We start from the raw sequence: 16,637 nt of genomic DNA on the forward strand, positions 1-16,637 counted from the left end.
CATCTCAAAACACCCCCCAGGTGATTACTTGGGTCAGCACATAACAATTGTCTAAGCAAGTATGCTGAGCACCAGAAGTGGATTTAGGATCAACTGCCAGAGGAGGGATTAAAAGGAGATGAGTTGGTTCCCTGTGGTCAGTATGTTCGTCTAGTAGAGATGATTTAGACTGAACTACATAGGTACACTGAAACTTAACCAAAAGCTATCCAAGAACAGTACCTGGCAGGAAAATCGGTCATGAAAAGCTCTGGGACCAGCTCTTGGAGCGAGACAGGGATGTCAGGGTGGTTAGGACACGTGATGTAGTCCAGTTCAATGGCAGTCAGAACACAGTCCTCCATGTTGAAGTACTGCACATCCTCTGCCTTCTCACCGCACTCGCTCTCCTCCGGCTTGGCCGCTGCGCAGATGTGGCAGGGCACATACTGCTCCATCAGCAACGTGCCGTCGCTCTCCGTGGCTGTGAGTGCTTCAAAGCAAGCAAACACACAGAGAACAACATAACCCACACACACTGAGGAGGAACAACAGCTTCTAGTGCTTTCAGATGTCTACAGTCACTACCTGCATACACTGGCTGAAAACAGTCACAGTCATGAAAGCAGCAGTTTCTTGACTGGAAACCAGCTTTTTGCAAAGTTTACAGGGATAGCAGGGACAGCACTGAGGAGACAGGACTGTTGTTATAACTCAAAAGCTACTCTGCTTTGGTCACAGGTAATGCACAGGCTTGCAAAGAAAATATATTCAGGACTAGCTGAAATGAGAATGACATGAATAAAGTATTGGATAGAAGCTCCTGCTTGCTGGGTGTCTCTGTGTGAACTGCACACAGGGATCACTGTGACTGCTCCAGAGCGTTGACTGGGCAGCAGAAGGATGGTGGCTGTGAGTCTGTTCAGGAGTGTCACCCATGTCTGCTTTGAGCTGCCAGACAGAACAGGCACGGGAATAGGCCTGGGAGGCACAGCATGCCAAGTGTTGCAGGTGCAGGTTAGGAGGAAGCACTCACCTGCAGCACCAAACATGGGAACCCTGTCACTGTGGGCTCCCTCACTGGCAATGTTTTCAACCCCTCCAGGGAAAAGTTGTGAAGTCTTCTTCCTTGGAGGTCTTCAAGACCCGCCTGGACATGTTCCTATGTGACCTGATCTAGGTGAACCTGCTTCTGCAGGGGGGTTGGACTAGATGAACTCTAAAGGTCCCTTCCAACCCCTGCCATTCTATGATTCTATGATTAAACTTTCAGGAGGTTCACACCTCTCCCACTGGCTACAGACAGTTTGTGGTGACAGGCTCCAGCAAATCAGGCAGGGTGAATGTAGGCCATAGTCTTTGAAGTCCTGACTCTTCTCAAGCTTCAGTTATCATTATTTTAATCCAAAGGCAACCAGAATCTTATTTTTATCTTCATAACATGCAGAACACAAAGATGTGAGAGTGTTCAACTATTCCCCCCACAGAGTCTCCAATTAAGAAACTCTGGCACTGCTTTCTAGATCAGTGTGGGACAACAAAGAACACTTCAGACTTTGTTTTGGTTTTAAGCTCTGCATACTGTGGTTGCAAACAGCCTGCTGGGTAACAGCAGGATCTGTGCTGATCAGAGGAAAAGCAACTGCAAGACTCAAGGAAGTTACCTTGGCACAGAGTCCTTGGGATCGTATTTGCTCATGCTCCTCACATCACAGTTTTATACATTATAGAGTGTTAGAAATGGTAGGCAAGTGCTGATCCCAGTTGATGCCAAAACGTGTTCTGCCATCAAAGTACAGTGCTACGTGGTTTGGGCCAAATCCTCTGAGCACTGCAAGAGTCTCTTGAACTCCTGTGGAAGTAGGTCCCCTTTGTAGTGTAATGTTTCGCTTGTGTTTGCTGTGACTGATGGATTGAAAGACTCAATATCTAGAACAAGGTGTGTTGGCAAGTCACGGAATCATAGAATGGTAGGGTTGGAAGGGACCTTTAGAGATCATCTATCTGCAAGTTATCAGCACTGCTCAAACTTTATTGGTTTGAGGTTATCAGAGCCTGATGGGCCTTCAATTTACACACAACATTGTGCACCTGGAGAGCTCTGTCAAAGAACCTTCTGTTAAAAAGACATAATACTGCACAGTAGTATTTATGTAACAGAAATTAGAGCAGTTCTCTTACCAGGAAACCACTGGTCTATCAAAGAGTTGACGTGATCTGTGATGAACGCCATCGCTGAAAAGTCTCTCACGTCTGACTGGCAAATGATTTTAATTCCACCACTTTTCTTCTTTTTCCAGTTCACATCAGAAGACTCAACACTGTGTAAGAAAGCCAAGAGACAGCCACGTGAAGCTTTTGTGAAGTGTCAGCATCAACAAACCCTCCTTCTCGCAGGAAACCTGAGTTCTGTAATTACACAGAATTCATGAAGAACCAAAGTAAAAGCAATCCAGCTTTGAGGGCCATTTTCAATTTAGTCTGCTCTGCAAATGACTTTCAGACGGGAATTCTTGCACAGGATTACCAGTTACTCATAATGGGTAGGAAAATGCTACATTAGGTCAGACCCAGAGAGAACTCTGCCCTAAGTGAACTGAGTATGATGGAGAGTTGTAACAGAAACACCCCACACAGAATGGTGGAGGGTTAGGAGCTTTAAAAATCAGGAATAAGTAATTATTGGTAAATAATTGACAGTTATTGATAATAAATGCAGTGGCACACTAACAACAACAACAATAATGTGGACACAACTTTTGTGCAATTCCCACAAGAAAAGAAGAAAGAAAAGCTTCAATACAAAGAGTTAAGTTCTGTAACTCCCTGAAGCACATGAGGAGATGAGAGTCTGCCCACTGCCATGGTCCCAGAATGAAGGACTCCAGCCGGTGTTTTGCAGAGGCTGGGTCCAGATCTCTGCTCAGCTGCAGACTGATTAGATGAACTCAGGAAAGTCACTGTGCCCTTCTGGTCTCCAGCCTTGCACAGCACTCATGGTTCCTCCCTATCTTGCCAGGGACTGGAAGAACAAACGCATCTGCACATACTACAAGTTCTGCTCTGAATATCCCTTTCTGTTCTCAGGCCTCTTTATATTTGTGGCTGTAATAACACGTGAAGTTGATATATTCAAAGCTGCCAAACAATCAGTTATTCATCACTTTTGTCACCAATTGTTACCAGATGCCTTATGTCTATTAGAAGAGCCTCCTCTTCTACTGATGAGTGAGCTTATAGCATGAGTCAGGCCCATTCATCTCCATTCAGGTGATGTGTTCCACACACTCTATTAGTCCCCTGTCGTGCATGCTGCATTATGAACACAAATTACCTAAGATAGCCTCCATCAAAGGTAACGAACAGACCTTCCTGCCAGTAAACAGTGTGAGTCCTTTTGACTCGGAACGTGCTGCAGCGGTTCCTTTGGGTGCCTGTGAAGCTGTAGATGGTCACCTTTTTGTTTCTTGTCTTGGTGTTCTTCTTGTTTTCAAAAAGCTGGAACAAGCAGAAAAGCAGGAAAATGATTAAATCACTGAAATTCCTTGGGAGGATGATGTTTTAATTGAGAAATGAAGTGATTTCTAAGGAGTGACTCGTGCTCATGAATAAAGACTGTGACAGAACGAAAATACACACAATAGAAACCGGTTTTGCAGCAATGGAAATGTTTTTCATGCCCCTCAAAAAGGAACAATTTCACATCAGTGAACAAAGTGAATTCTACAGCTGTGACCTTTGTTCTAGGAATTCTGCATTTGCAAAAGTCTTACAAAGCTGAAGAAGAGCTAAATGTCCTAATGACTGATTTAAGTCTGCCCTGCATGCAGAGAGTTAACTTTTCCACCTGTTTCAGTGGGAGGAAGATGGCTTTTCTCCAAGATGCTTCAAACCAGCACTTACAGCAGAAAGTATTTTTGTTTTAAACTCAAAGACTCAATCTGCAGGACTCTGCTGTACTCCCAGCTCTAATGCTTATTTTTCTGCAGACTGGTCTGACGTCTGGGTCCTTTTCCTGCGCTTCAGCGAGGCCTGGATGAGGTCCCTAGTAAAGTGCTCAGGAGGGGTTAGGTAGTGCCCATGAGGATGCAAGCCAAGGGGCTGCCAAGACAGCCTGTTAAAACAGGTAAAGGTATTGCATGGTTTGAGAAGCCTGGGACACAGAGGACCTTCCAAAAACACGTATCCTGTGTTCCATGTTCTGTACATCGATGACAGAGTGCAGTTTAAATGGATAGCTGTTAAGAAGATACCACAGTAGTACTAAAAATACTCTGCAGGTATTTATTACAGTTTCCAGCAGGGCTGTGTTCTCAGATACAAGCTGCTGCAAAACCAGGTCTGTGACACCACCAAAACTCACTTAGCTTTCAGGACCTCACAGACACCACCACTTTAATGACACGCACACCACTTGCACTAATAGGGTGTCTGCTTGTACTCATTACCCCATTAAGGCAAGAGTCCTGTAATTTTCTTCTAATTTAAAACCATATAGATTCAGATAGCTGACTCTGGTGGAGCTGTTCCAGACCTCCCCTGGCACACGACGTGAGCAGAGTCTGGCCCAGTGGAACGGTCATGGACAAGAGCTGCAGGCAGAGAACTCCAATTACTTGTAATTGGAAGATGCTGGAGGTACTGAGACCTTCCAGGGGATCATGTTATAAAGAGGCTGTGAAGAATTCAGGCTTTCTTCCTTAGTGCCAATCTGTTGTTCTAAATGACACCTACTGCGAAAACAGAATCAGGTTTTGATTGCAGAGTCTCGTCTTCCCCTATTTACTGAAATAATGTTACCGAAGTCTGTGACTGAAGCAAGCTGGATGTTAAGAGACACCCACTTACATTTATATCAAACAACAACTTTAGCTGTTTTCTTTTGCTTGCAGAGAGATACAGTAACCTACCTGGAGGTCCATCTCTGCCAGGCTAATTAACATTCGGGCTATGAATCTTTGCCAAAAGCCAACTGGGACGAAACTCATCTTGAAGACCCTTTGAACTGTGTTTGCAGTCTGGTGGCAGAGCCCGTGGATATCTAATGCTGGCTTGGTAGGAAGCAGATGAGGGAGGAGGTAGCTGAAACACATCAAATTCAAGAGCTCAGATTTTAGCTACAGCTTGTAACAGTGAGTGCATTGTTACTGGATAATAAGGCGATTCAGTCTCCAAAGAGATTTTTAATGGCACAGCCTACTGCATATAAAAAAGCTTTTAGACTAAAGGCACTGCAGCAATACATGGAGAAATTCATTTACACTATGGAAGCAAGCAGAGGCAAAACAGACATTACATAATTCAGTCAGGGCTATTGGATAGGGCTAAAATTGATGTAATAAGCAGGACATTTGTGTAATCACAAATTAAATGCATTAAAATACAAGAGTCATTAGAACAGCTCTGATGTTTGGACTCTCTTTTTTGTATCTTTACTAATCTGCCTTGGTAGTAAGCAGCAAATTACAGCTGTGCTCCTATGTGGGACAGAAAATAAATGCAACAGCAACCTATGGCATCTCAGCTTCAGTAAGCTCAAAAGGTGGGGAAAGGAGGTGTTGTGGGAGGTGGCAATGAGGCACTTAGAGGCTGCAGGGACTGGACTGCTCTGGCTCTCATCCCAGTGTCAGGATGAAAGCATCTCATGGGTCAACATGACAGGCTTTCCTGCTGCACCCTGCTGCAGCTGATGGACTCCTCACCACATCCCTGAAACTCCTAGAGCAAGAGCTCACTTTGCCAGACTGATGCCAGCAGAGAGATCACTTGTTTTGCTCAGCCTCCTCCTGCAATCAAGTTATTAGGTTCTTTGCCCAAGCGTGGAGGAGCCCCGTTGCTGAGGCTGCCCAGTCAGAGGTAGCAGAGCTACACTGGTGCAGAGGACCACAAAGTTTTCCAATTCTTTTCAGATCTCCCAGTGAGCACAGAATATTCATTTATATTTAGGAAGTAAAAACCTTTTGGAAGACTAGAACCGTTTTGAAAACTATGAGCTTATGGCTTTTGACACCTGCCAATAAACTCTTGACAGTGATACTCTTCTGTACCAAATAAATTCCAAGCTGCCTGTATGATCAAAACTCTTACTTGCTTATAAGCAGGAACACTGCTGCTTTATCAGTGTTGAGCCTGAGAAAATGTGTCGGCATCTGGGGCTCATCACTGATGGGCACAACGACAGCAATGGGGCAAATGGCCAAGGGACTTGACCAAAATAACACTGGCAGGGAGCAGTCACATAACTAGAAGTAATGCTGGGTCCAAATCCAATGCTTTAAGCCTATCACATTTTCTCTCTAGCAGCTGCAGCATTCTGTAAACCCTGAAATATCAGCACAGAAAAACCAGCCATTGCTAGCCAACGGCTCTCTCCATATGTCACAGTCCACAACATCTGATGACATTTTATATGATTGAATTCTCTGTTCCATGAAACATCTTCAGAATGTAAAAATGACAACGTGTGGTCTTTGCTTACGAATTACAGTATGAATGGTCATCCCTTCAGCCTCATTTTAACAAGCAGAATGAGTCTAAATTACAGGGAGAAAAGTGGAGTGCATCAAACTAAAAGTTCTTGCTCTATAAAGGTAGTGGATGCACTGTATGACAAGCAATACAGTTTCCTCAGCACATCCAAGAAAGGTCTTGGAGTATAAGAAGGCCAGAGAGGCCCTTCTGCAGCACAACTATACAGTGGGTTATAATACAGATGGTGATTCGATGCTCTTGAACAACAGCCAATGCAAATTTTGAAAGTATGTGAAACGTGCCCCCATCCACCCTTTCAGAACAGAAACTGGCAGCTGCCTTCTCTCCTGACTGCACAGAAACTCTATCTGGCAATCTAGACAATAATTGCAGAAGCACAGTAACAAATAACTGCTCTGTGTCTGGCTAGTACATTAAATTAATCCAACCTGCTACAACTACAGTCCATCAGTGGGAAGAATATTCTGCTCATGTGGCTTGGATCGCTCTAAAAAAGATTGGGCAGGCCATGAAAAAGCAGTTTCCTTGTTCCCCAGGCACAGACAATGTAATTGCCTTGGAGAAAAATGGCAGAGAGTGACAAGGAGTCCAAAAGGCATTTTGGACTAAGCAGAAACATTGCTGCTTTATCTGTGTTAAGCCTGAGAAAATTTGTTGGCATCCGGGACTGGGTAAGTGACAGGCATAATGACAGCAGAGAGAATGCTGCACTTGTGCTGGCATTGAGAGCTCCCCAGAGGCTGAGGGTGATGCAGCCCTGCTGTCCTGGAAGGGCAGGGAAGTGAAATGCAAATGCCACATCCAAAGTGCAATCCAGCTACGGCTTCAGCCTTCATGCAACAACAGGCTGTCGCCAAGCAGATGGCAGAGAGAAAAATAGCAGGGAAGTCTGCCCAGAGGAAAAGAGATGGAGGGGCAGAGGGGAGGAGGACTCATTAACATTTAAAGAGAATGAGGTTTCCTGGACCCTTTCTAGGAACACTATTGATCAACAGCTTTTGAGGCTAAAAATTCAGGCCCCCACATTGCTACAGAAGCTACACTCCTCTGATTTCATCAGCCACACTCCCCTGATTTCACCAGAAGGAAAATGCTGCTACTTTCAGGGCTGACATAATTATAGATTCCCCAAAGTTTTCTGTGAGGATCTCTCCCTGGAAACAGATGACTCCAGTCCATCTCTATTTCAGGCCTGGCAGCCACAAGCCTCAGAGCCTCTCTCAGGTGCAGCTGTGCAGGCTGAGCGCTTCCAGCTCCCACCTGCTCATGGCCACATCCCTGCCCGTGTCACGGCCCCACCGAGCCTGTCACCAGCCTCAATGCACCCAAGGGCACAAAGACCTGCTTTGGGAAGTTTTCAGACTAGCTTGTTTGAAACAAAAGGATGCTCAGGCCAGGAAATAGAGCCCAAACGGATGGGTGCCTTCCGTTATGCCGTTGAAGGCACTCAAATATTTTCTCACAGCAAGATCTTTGTCAAGACAACCACTTCTAGTGACAAAGCCTGTTGATATCCACTGATTAAATGGCCATTTTTCTCCAGCCTGGCTAAGCATCTCTAATTACCAACATACCTGTTATTGGCCACGGGCAGTGCAATTTCAAACTTGGCCAAGAACTGGAAGTACTGCTCTTCGGTTTGCTCAGTGAAGCCCGTCCCAACCAGCAGCATCCTGAGATCCTCTGCTCTGATGACTCCATTCTTAGCTACAGACTTGGAGCTCTTGATGTTGAAAATCCTCTGTAGACATTCCGAAAGCCAGACTGGGTCAAGGAAGTAGAGGTTTCTCAGGCCATGGCTGGTGTCTGGGAAGTGCAGCAGTGTACCAGTTTCTATGAGAAAATTAATTGCTGCAAAAAACAGAAACAAAGAATTGGAGTTTATCAACAGACCACCATGAGGAAACCACAGTGCAGGTGAGTAAGCTTGTTAGGCAGCCTGAACAGTTTTATCCATACCACACATAGCCAGCATGCAGCCAAGCCAAAAGAACATTTATCTGAGGAGTGCTGCTGTCTGGCACTCCACTTGTAAAACCCACATCTCACCACTTTACACTCAGTATTTCTGTCCCCATCACACCTCCCCTTTACCCTCCTCCCACCATCCTCACAGAGAAGGGCTCTCCCCATCTCCTGCAGAGCAAGGCCTTCATAAAGATCACAGGACTGGAGCCCTACAGAGAAAACAGTTTTGAAACTATGGCAACCCTCATTCTTCACAGAGCAGAAATAAAATCAGACAAAGCTTGTGAAAATGGCTCAGTAGCCTCAGACCATCACAGCAACTTCCCAGCCCTCTCCTCAGAGCTCCATTACTAATTTTACATCTCAGCAATCTCCAAAGTCACTTCTAGGCAGGTGTAGAGAACTCTGTAACTAGTCTTTTGCAGGGCAATTGTCTGGTGGGCTTGTGTACCCTCCTCATTTTATTACTCATGGAATGTTTTAATTGGTCACACATACTGATTTCCAAGAAATTACTGGTCTGCTCTGACCTACCAGTTTGCAGGTCTTCATAGTCTTTGATATCATTCCCAGGGGTTTGCTCAATGATCAGTTCTATTTGTCTGTCTGTTAAATACTGTACATCATCATTCTGACTTCTTCTATGCTGTTCTGCAAGGACAGCTTCTTGAAGACTAAGGTAACTTCTTGGTATCTGCAGGCCACATGAAAGAAAACCAAGTAGCAGGATCAGTATCAGACAGCAATCGGTCTGCTGGAGATGAACTGGCTAAGCCATCTGCCCTTCCCAGGGATCTTACAGTGCTCTTTTCCCAAAGCCAGACATCCATCTTACATACTTCACATGCCTCCTGCATCAACAGTAACTCCTAAGGTTCACCTCCCAGTTCAAAACCAAGCACAACAGAAAGAAAAGCCCTCCTTTGGTAATTATCACCAGGAGAAAGCACAGCTCTCACCAATCTTCCTGCAAGTTTCTGGGAGCAAATGGAGCTGCCGACGTCCTTCATGTTGCAAGTGACGTGAAAAATCAGCTGTCGGAGTCCATCGAGGCCTTCCAGGGTCTTACAGGAGAGCTCACTGTAAAAGTCATGCAAGTGTGAAGATTATCAAACCTTATCAGCACACTGCCTTCCTTTTTAGGCTCACCTTATCAGTGACTTTAAATTTCCTGTGTCAGATGAATGGGAGGAAGGCTGTCAGGGAGCATTTTTAGCTTTGGAGAAAAACACAACGATGCCTGGAAACGATATATTAGACCAACCTCTGCTCTGCCTGCTTCATCCACTGTGCACTGCTCTTCTGTCCCCTGTGCACTGTAGTCACTGAAGACTTCCCTGGCACACTGACCAAAGTCATCACCCTCTTTCCCTTCAGAGCTGCACACATCCTGGAAGGGACTGCAGGAAGGAGGAAAGCACGGTGCTCCAGCAATCCCTGGAGATGAGTCCACTTCTCAGATCAAAGAGGCACGATGATGACTACCAGACACCTTTTCCCACCCTCACTCTGGCCCTTGCTCAGCTGGATCCTGTGATCTGGGAATTGATGCTTAGATCCTAAAAGCTGGCCTTCATCATCTCTTTAACAGCTAAAAACCTGCTCTCTCCAGCTCCTGCTATTTTTGTCCTTTTAGTGGGTTGGATAAGAAAGGTTTTCTTCCACTTTTCTCAACAAAGGGTCTTTCTAACTGATCCTACACATGTTCCTGTGGCTTTTCTAAAGCAATATGTTTTATCTTAAACCTCAGCCATCAGTGGCACTGGGAAGTGTGCACTCCTTGGCATGCTGAAGGACTAGCACTGATAAAAGCACTCCGGGCTCACCCACACAACACTTTCACCACACACATTCCTGGGGCTGAGTGCTGCTCAGAGAAGCCCCATCGGGGTGGACCATGGGCTGTGAAGGACAGATATGGGGGGAGGCAGCATGAAATCAAGCACAACTCCAACTGAGAGGAAATGGAGGAGTGAAGAAGGGGAATGTGGGGGATGTGGGGCAGGGTGAGAGAGAATCCTCCCGAGAAAGAATGACTGAGGCCATGTTAGGATGCTCTGTGGTGATGGGAAAAGAGATCTGGGGAGACTGAACTGCAAAGCTTTCTCTTGCTGAGGGAGTCTGTGTGCCTTGATCCCTGGTACCCCTCCTAACAGGGAAGAGCCATCTAGGACACCTGAGGCAGCGCTCCCATCTGCAGAACAGAGCGTGGGAGGTCTGATGACTGCCATGCAGCAGATGCAATGCACTGAGGACACTGCTGTGCCCTTTACTTGCCAGTCACCACCTGCTCCTGCCCCAGGCATTAGCAGTTTCACGGTGCTTGGTGCCAGCCTGCTGCATCCATGCTTCCCAGGAAGCCTCTTCTCCCCAAGGGCTTCTCCATCAGCCAAAGAGAGGGAGCTGTGGCAGACTGGACAGCCTGACTGACACCGACCTTCCTGACAGCACCACCTCTCTGCTATCACACCTGGAGAACCTGGATGGCACAGGTTTGGGCTGCCAGGGGCTCAGGGAGATGACCCACTCCAAGCTCTGCCAACACTGCCACGTGAGCTGTGTTCTCACGTCAGGAAGCATGAGGTTCCCCCACAGCCTCCCCTTAGTGAACGCCGTGGCACCCACTCTCTACGAGTCATGCTCTCTAGCTTTGCAGCATTACTCAATCTGTACCTTCCCTCCTTCTGACTAATAAACTGTATCACCTGAGTGGAGCACGAGCACTAGAACAAGCTGGCCAAGCCAGCCATGATCAGACCACATTATCTCAGTCAAAAAAATAAGACAAAACGCAATGCCGACGAGTCTTTAAATCAGTTCTGTTGCCAAGGAGATCAAGTGCCACAAAATTGTTCAAAGTGACACAAAACAGAGTGACTGAGCTTCATAAAGGCACAAGTACTTACTGCAGGTGCTTGAAGGTGATATCTGGGAAGCCAGTTGCTCTGGATCCAGAGGGAGAGCGACAGAGAGCCAGGACGTATGCCCTCAGAGTCGCAATCCTCTCGACGCGAAACTTGGTTTCAATCAAATCAAGGTGTGTTCCTACCACTAACACCACGGAATTTGGAGCTTTGGCCTGTAAGAGAAAACACTGACAGTGATCTCATCCAGGTTACTCGTGGTAAATTCGGTGAGGACATGTGAGAAGTGTAAGATTTAAGAGGAGGCAGTGACATACATTAATAAAACAGAATATATACATATATATAAATCTGAGGTGACCTGCTATGGCAGTTTGACAACAGCAATAAGTGGTCTGCATATTACAGGAGTTCTCCTGCAGAATATGGCTGAATCATCTGCTGCTACTGCAGAGCAGGAAACTTGTCAGTTTGGGTTTATTACATCAGGGCCTGAAATAAAGGGAGTTGCTGTGAGGTATTAAATGGTTCCGAGTCAGCTAAATGATGGGAACTGTGTCAGCCCAGACAAACAAAAAGGAGTTGGCTTAACCTGCAGCCAGAAGATCTAACTCTGGTAACTTGAAAAACGCTGGGTACACTCTGGAATGGATACCTGGGTAAGTTATACAAACGTTTTCACTAGAGGGGTAAGGAGAGGTGAGATAAACTGCTAGAAAAGTCTCAATCTACTTAATCCTGAATCAGTGCAAAGGAATGGATTAGATGATCTCTTGGTTCCTTCCAACCTCTCTGTGGTTCTATTACAGCACTGGAACATACCCAGATTTCAGGGAACAGGCTGCCAAATACAATGGGATTGCACAGGCTTAAGCAGGGATCAGCCTGCTGATCCCAATGACTCTGACCACAGAATATCCAGATGCAGAAATACATTTACTTGGAGCCAATCCATGTCTCTCTTACGATGCCCACCTAAATCTCCTGCTCTGAGTAACACCAAACTGAACGCTGCAGGTACGGGAGGGATGCTGTCCCAAGTCAAACCAAAGGGCTCACTTGGCCCAATATTCTGCCAGGAGAAGAGGACACACTGGGTAAGCATCTAGAGATTTGCCGTGGTGTGTTCTCCCAGTATCCAGCAGTCTGCAGCTTCACCAACTCCCTGAGCAGGAGACAGGATCTCTGAGTTAATAGCGCCTGACAGACTTCAATTCCACCAGTCTGCTTTCTCAACTTCTGACACCCACAGCTCACTGTAGTTCCAATAAACTTCACAGCTGTGTCCTAAACATCTGTTTTGTTTAGGGCACTTCCTACTGTTTGTTTTAAAGCTTCCATCTCATTATTTCATTTCATCTCTCCTAATTCTTCTACTGTAAAAGGTGATGAACAAAGACTGCCTTGTGTTTTCTCCCTTACCCAAGCCCTCTTTCCCAAGCTGAAGAGGCCTAATCTAGGTAGTTGCTGTGCACACAGAAACTTTTCCATGCTATTAACCATCATGGTCATGTGTCTGTGTATCTTTTCTGATGCTATGTGCCTGCTGGGGTGTATTAAGTACACAGGCACAACATATGTTTTTGAAATACAATCAGGCTTTTGCCTTTGTTTATCTAGTTCGGGTTTCTGATTGTTGATGGCCGTTAAGCCAATACTTTGTAATGTCCAAGAGGGTTCTTTTTTGAGAGGCACTACCTTAGAGATCATTTTCTGTGTTTGTTAAGACAGATATCATGTAACAAACATGTACAAAAAATTATGAACACAGTATTAAAAAAATCCCATCAATCAACACCAATGAATTCACTGGAGCTCTGAGTCTGAGAGCTGCCTGGGAGATACTCTCTAGCTCACCTGAATCTAAAGTGTTAAAAAAGAAACCTCAAGACTAATGTGTGTCTAACCCACACAAGAAAGAAAATGCTTCAAACCCCCCTCGGTGCACAGTGTGGTCAAACACTAATTCCAAAATAAGTATGTTCAGCCTTACTTAGCAAGGGTTCATAAATCAGCTTTTGTTTCCTTCTCTGCTGTGTGTGAGGGAGAACAAAGCAAATGATAAGTTCAAACCATTAAATCTAACGATATGCCTGCAGCGTAATGGGAAACTAATTCCAAAAGCTATGCAAAATTCATAGCTGGCAGAGATTTTAAAAGCAGACCAAAAGGAATCTGTAATATCACATATCTGCGTGCCGAGCCGCTGCTTGATAAACGCACACCCCAGAGTCCACCAGCGACTTCTTACCTCAATGTTCAGTAACCAGAACTGTAAGTTTGCCACAGCTTCTTCCCCCAGTGCCAAGTTCCATACCACTACGTACAATGCTTTGTCTGTGAAGAAACACTGATTGACTGTAGACATGCTCGCTGGGCCTCCGATATCCCAGACATTGAACTCCACTGAATCAACCTACTTAGACAAAGAGAAGTGTTCAAATCAAACGGTTGCAGTAAATCACTGGGAGATAATAGCTGAAGTATAAACCTACGCCTGCATAATGTATGACACAAGAAGGGTTTCAATGTCCTAATTGTGCCTCCAGGAAAGATAAATCAACAAGCAATTGTTAAGCATGGCTACCACTTCCCCACAGGAAATCAAGACTAATTACTTGCTGCTAAAATGATAGAGGTGCCCTTGATGCTGGTAAATCTCCAGTTAGTGCTGTGGATTCTCCAGTACAAACAAGGGTCTCATTCTGAGCCCTGTATTTCACTGCATCTGGAACAGAAACTGTTTCATCCTTGTCTGTGCCATGCTTGACAGGACCGTTGAAGCTACTTATCTGCCACTGCTATGGGGAACAGGAAACCCCCTGCTGAAATCACTTCCACTGAGCTCAGCCCTAACTGAGCCAAACAGAATATAGATGCTCAGGAGATGGGAAACTTCTCAAGCCTTTCATAAACGCCTCCTGCACGTTGCTCAGAGGCTTCTGACTTGTGTGTCACACCAGAGATGGGCCAGAATTACAGCTACTGTAAATTAGACTCACTGATTTTTGGGGGAACGTGTAAAAGAGGCCTCTCTGCCTCTGTCTCTCTTCCAAGTACCTCAGCATCCATTCCTCCATGCAGCCTCAGAACTGCACTAAGAGGGAGCATGGCTCTCTGCTGAAACAGTACTCAGGCTCCCAGTTGCAGTAGGAAGCACTTACATACCTTGGAGGCTCTGTCCCTAAATCACTTGGCCCCTGGGGAGGCAAGAAGCCTGTGACTTGAGCAGAAAACCAAACCTTGCTCCAGCCACCATCCTCAGAGCACCATGTAACACCGAGCGGGCTCCATTTACTAGCCTAGATCCAAGTATTGACTGGCCCTACATGACAAGTTACCCTAAGAGATTTCAGCAAGGACCTAAGTATCTCCACAGGGCTCTGATCTCCCAGCACAGTCCCAGCTTGAATTCTCCCAGAAACAGCTGGAAGAACTTCCATATTGTCTAAACCAAGCCCTAACTAGCACCAGCACTGCTTTGTTCATCCAAAAGACCTTCAGCTGTGGGTGCTTGTATGGAGAGACAGAGACTCAGAGAATGCTCAGCATCTTGATCCCAGTCCAGAGGTCTGATGCTGCCTAGGTTTTTATTTTATTCAATTGCTCTTCAACATAAAATGCATAAATCCCTTCTCCCATCAAAGTCTTCTCTGCAGAGAGTCAGACTGTGCTTGCTCTTTTTCCTTCTGTCTCTGGCCTGGCACTCTCTGCTTTAAAATAGCTGAACTCAGCAGGCTCCTCCACCCCTTCCAAACCAGTCTGGTGGTCATGGCTCTCAGCTGGGAAGGCAGAGCCATGCGTTTGCACACCCTCAGCTCTGTCTCAGGTCCAATTCTGCATGCTCTGACTCCTGTGTTACCATGCAGGCAGTGGACAGAACCACGTAGAAATGCCTGAATCAATTTAGTGCTGTCCAAATCAGTTCAGTATGGGTTGCCACACTCCTGAATGAGCCATCTGAGATTTGGGTGTTTAAGGTATGTCTTAAGACATCCCTGGATCACAGCAAAGGTCAGACATCCTACCTTCCACCTACCTTCCCCACCTAGGACAGTTCTGATATCAAGGGAGTTCAGTTTTAGGTACTGATGTCCCATTTTCTGGCCTCAGATCAAAGGACAATTTGCTTTAGAGATACTGATTTAAAACATCCTCTCAGAGTCAGCGTCCAAAACCCACCCAAGCTGGGAGAGACAGAATTTAGGCAGTTTACACATGGCTCACTGCAGAATACAAAGCTGAGTGCTCAGAAACACAGAACTGTCCTCTAGTACCAACTGGAAATGAAACTGAGGAACTGTGATGACTCTAAATACACATCACTTGCAAGGTTTGGCTTACAGAAACTACTCTTTGTAAAAGCACAGGCAATTTCAGCCTAAAAGGGACACTGTGGGCCTCAAACATCCCACTGGGGCTGAGAATCTTCGATTGTTTTTCACCTTTGCCTTGTGTCCCACTGGCTTGGGGAGCTCCCACTTTGTTGTACGTATGGTGGCATCGCTGTGCATCATCTGAGGGACTTTTCCTGTCTGTAGGATCTCAATCAGCGTGGACTTTCCCTGGCGTGGAGGACCGATGATGATCATCTTCATCAACTTACACTTCTCTGCTTTGCGCAGCTGTGCTCGTAAGTACGCCAGCACTGTTTTAGGGCCTGGGGAGGTGTGGGGGAGAAGTGAACAGGCTTTAGCTGTAGTTAGTGGCTACAAACATCCATATGTACAGCAGGACTACACAGAACCTACTGCTTCAGACACATCAGCTGAATTAATATTTCCCCTGCAGTTTCTCTATGGGCTGAGACAACCCAGAGAATAAACAAAGAAACCTCTGGTAGACAAACCTGAGACAGAGACCCCAGAGAAAGGTCACTGCTCTGAGACTCTACAATGGAGCACTGTAAGAAGAAACAAATGCTGTGGCTCTTATGCTTCAGAAGCTCAAAGGAAACATAAAATACTAATTTAGTATTGGAAAATACTCAGTTTTTCCTTCTACTTTTATGTTTCCAGTTAAAATTAGATTTAGGCTTCAACAGTGTGCTGGAGAAGGAATAATTCCTAATAACTTTCTTCCCACGGGATTTTCTTATTAAAACACACAAAAAAGAAGACAGTATTATAATAGATCCAAAAACCTAGCAGCTTACAATAAAGTCACTTCAATTTGTCTGTGATTGCTCATTCTAAAGACCTCAGTCTTTAGCAACATTGTCTAAAGACTCTAAAGTATACACAACATTCAGGAAGCAAGCCATGGAATTTATCCAGCACACACGCTGCAAATGAAACACTGCGCTTAGAAGTCATCATTTGAACGTGGGATCTA

General features: G+C 45.6%; 1 protein-coding gene across 1 annotated transcript in view; it reads right to left on the reverse strand.

Annotated features, from left to right (window-relative positions):
- Positions 1–16,637, reverse strand: part of LRRK1 (leucine rich repeat kinase 1) — an 82,183-nt gene that overhangs the window by 19,017 nt on the left and 46,529 nt on the right. Inside the window, exons 15-24 of the mRNA XM_062000178.1 lie at positions 15,749–15,963; positions 13,555–13,719; positions 11,346–11,518; positions 9,399–9,519; positions 8,974–9,133; positions 8,046–8,322; positions 4,890–5,061; positions 3,314–3,477; positions 2,161–2,300; positions 223–472 (exon numbers count right to left, since the gene is read on the reverse strand). Coding sequence (XP_061856162.1) covers positions 223–472; positions 2,161–2,300; positions 3,314–3,477; positions 4,890–5,061; positions 8,046–8,322; positions 8,974–9,133; positions 9,399–9,519; positions 11,346–11,518; positions 13,555–13,719; positions 15,749–15,963 — 1,837 coding nt within the window. The remainder of the gene's footprint in view (positions 1–222; positions 473–2,160; positions 2,301–3,313; positions 3,478–4,889; positions 5,062–8,045; positions 8,323–8,973; positions 9,134–9,398; positions 9,520–11,345; positions 11,519–13,554; positions 13,720–15,748; positions 15,964–16,637) is intronic.

Source organism: Colius striatus, chromosome 7, assembly GCF_028858725.1.
Source record: "Colius striatus isolate bColStr4 chromosome 7, bColStr4.1.hap1, whole genome shotgun sequence".
Taxonomy (NCBI): Eukaryota; Metazoa; Chordata; class Aves; order Coliiformes; family Coliidae; genus Colius; species Colius striatus.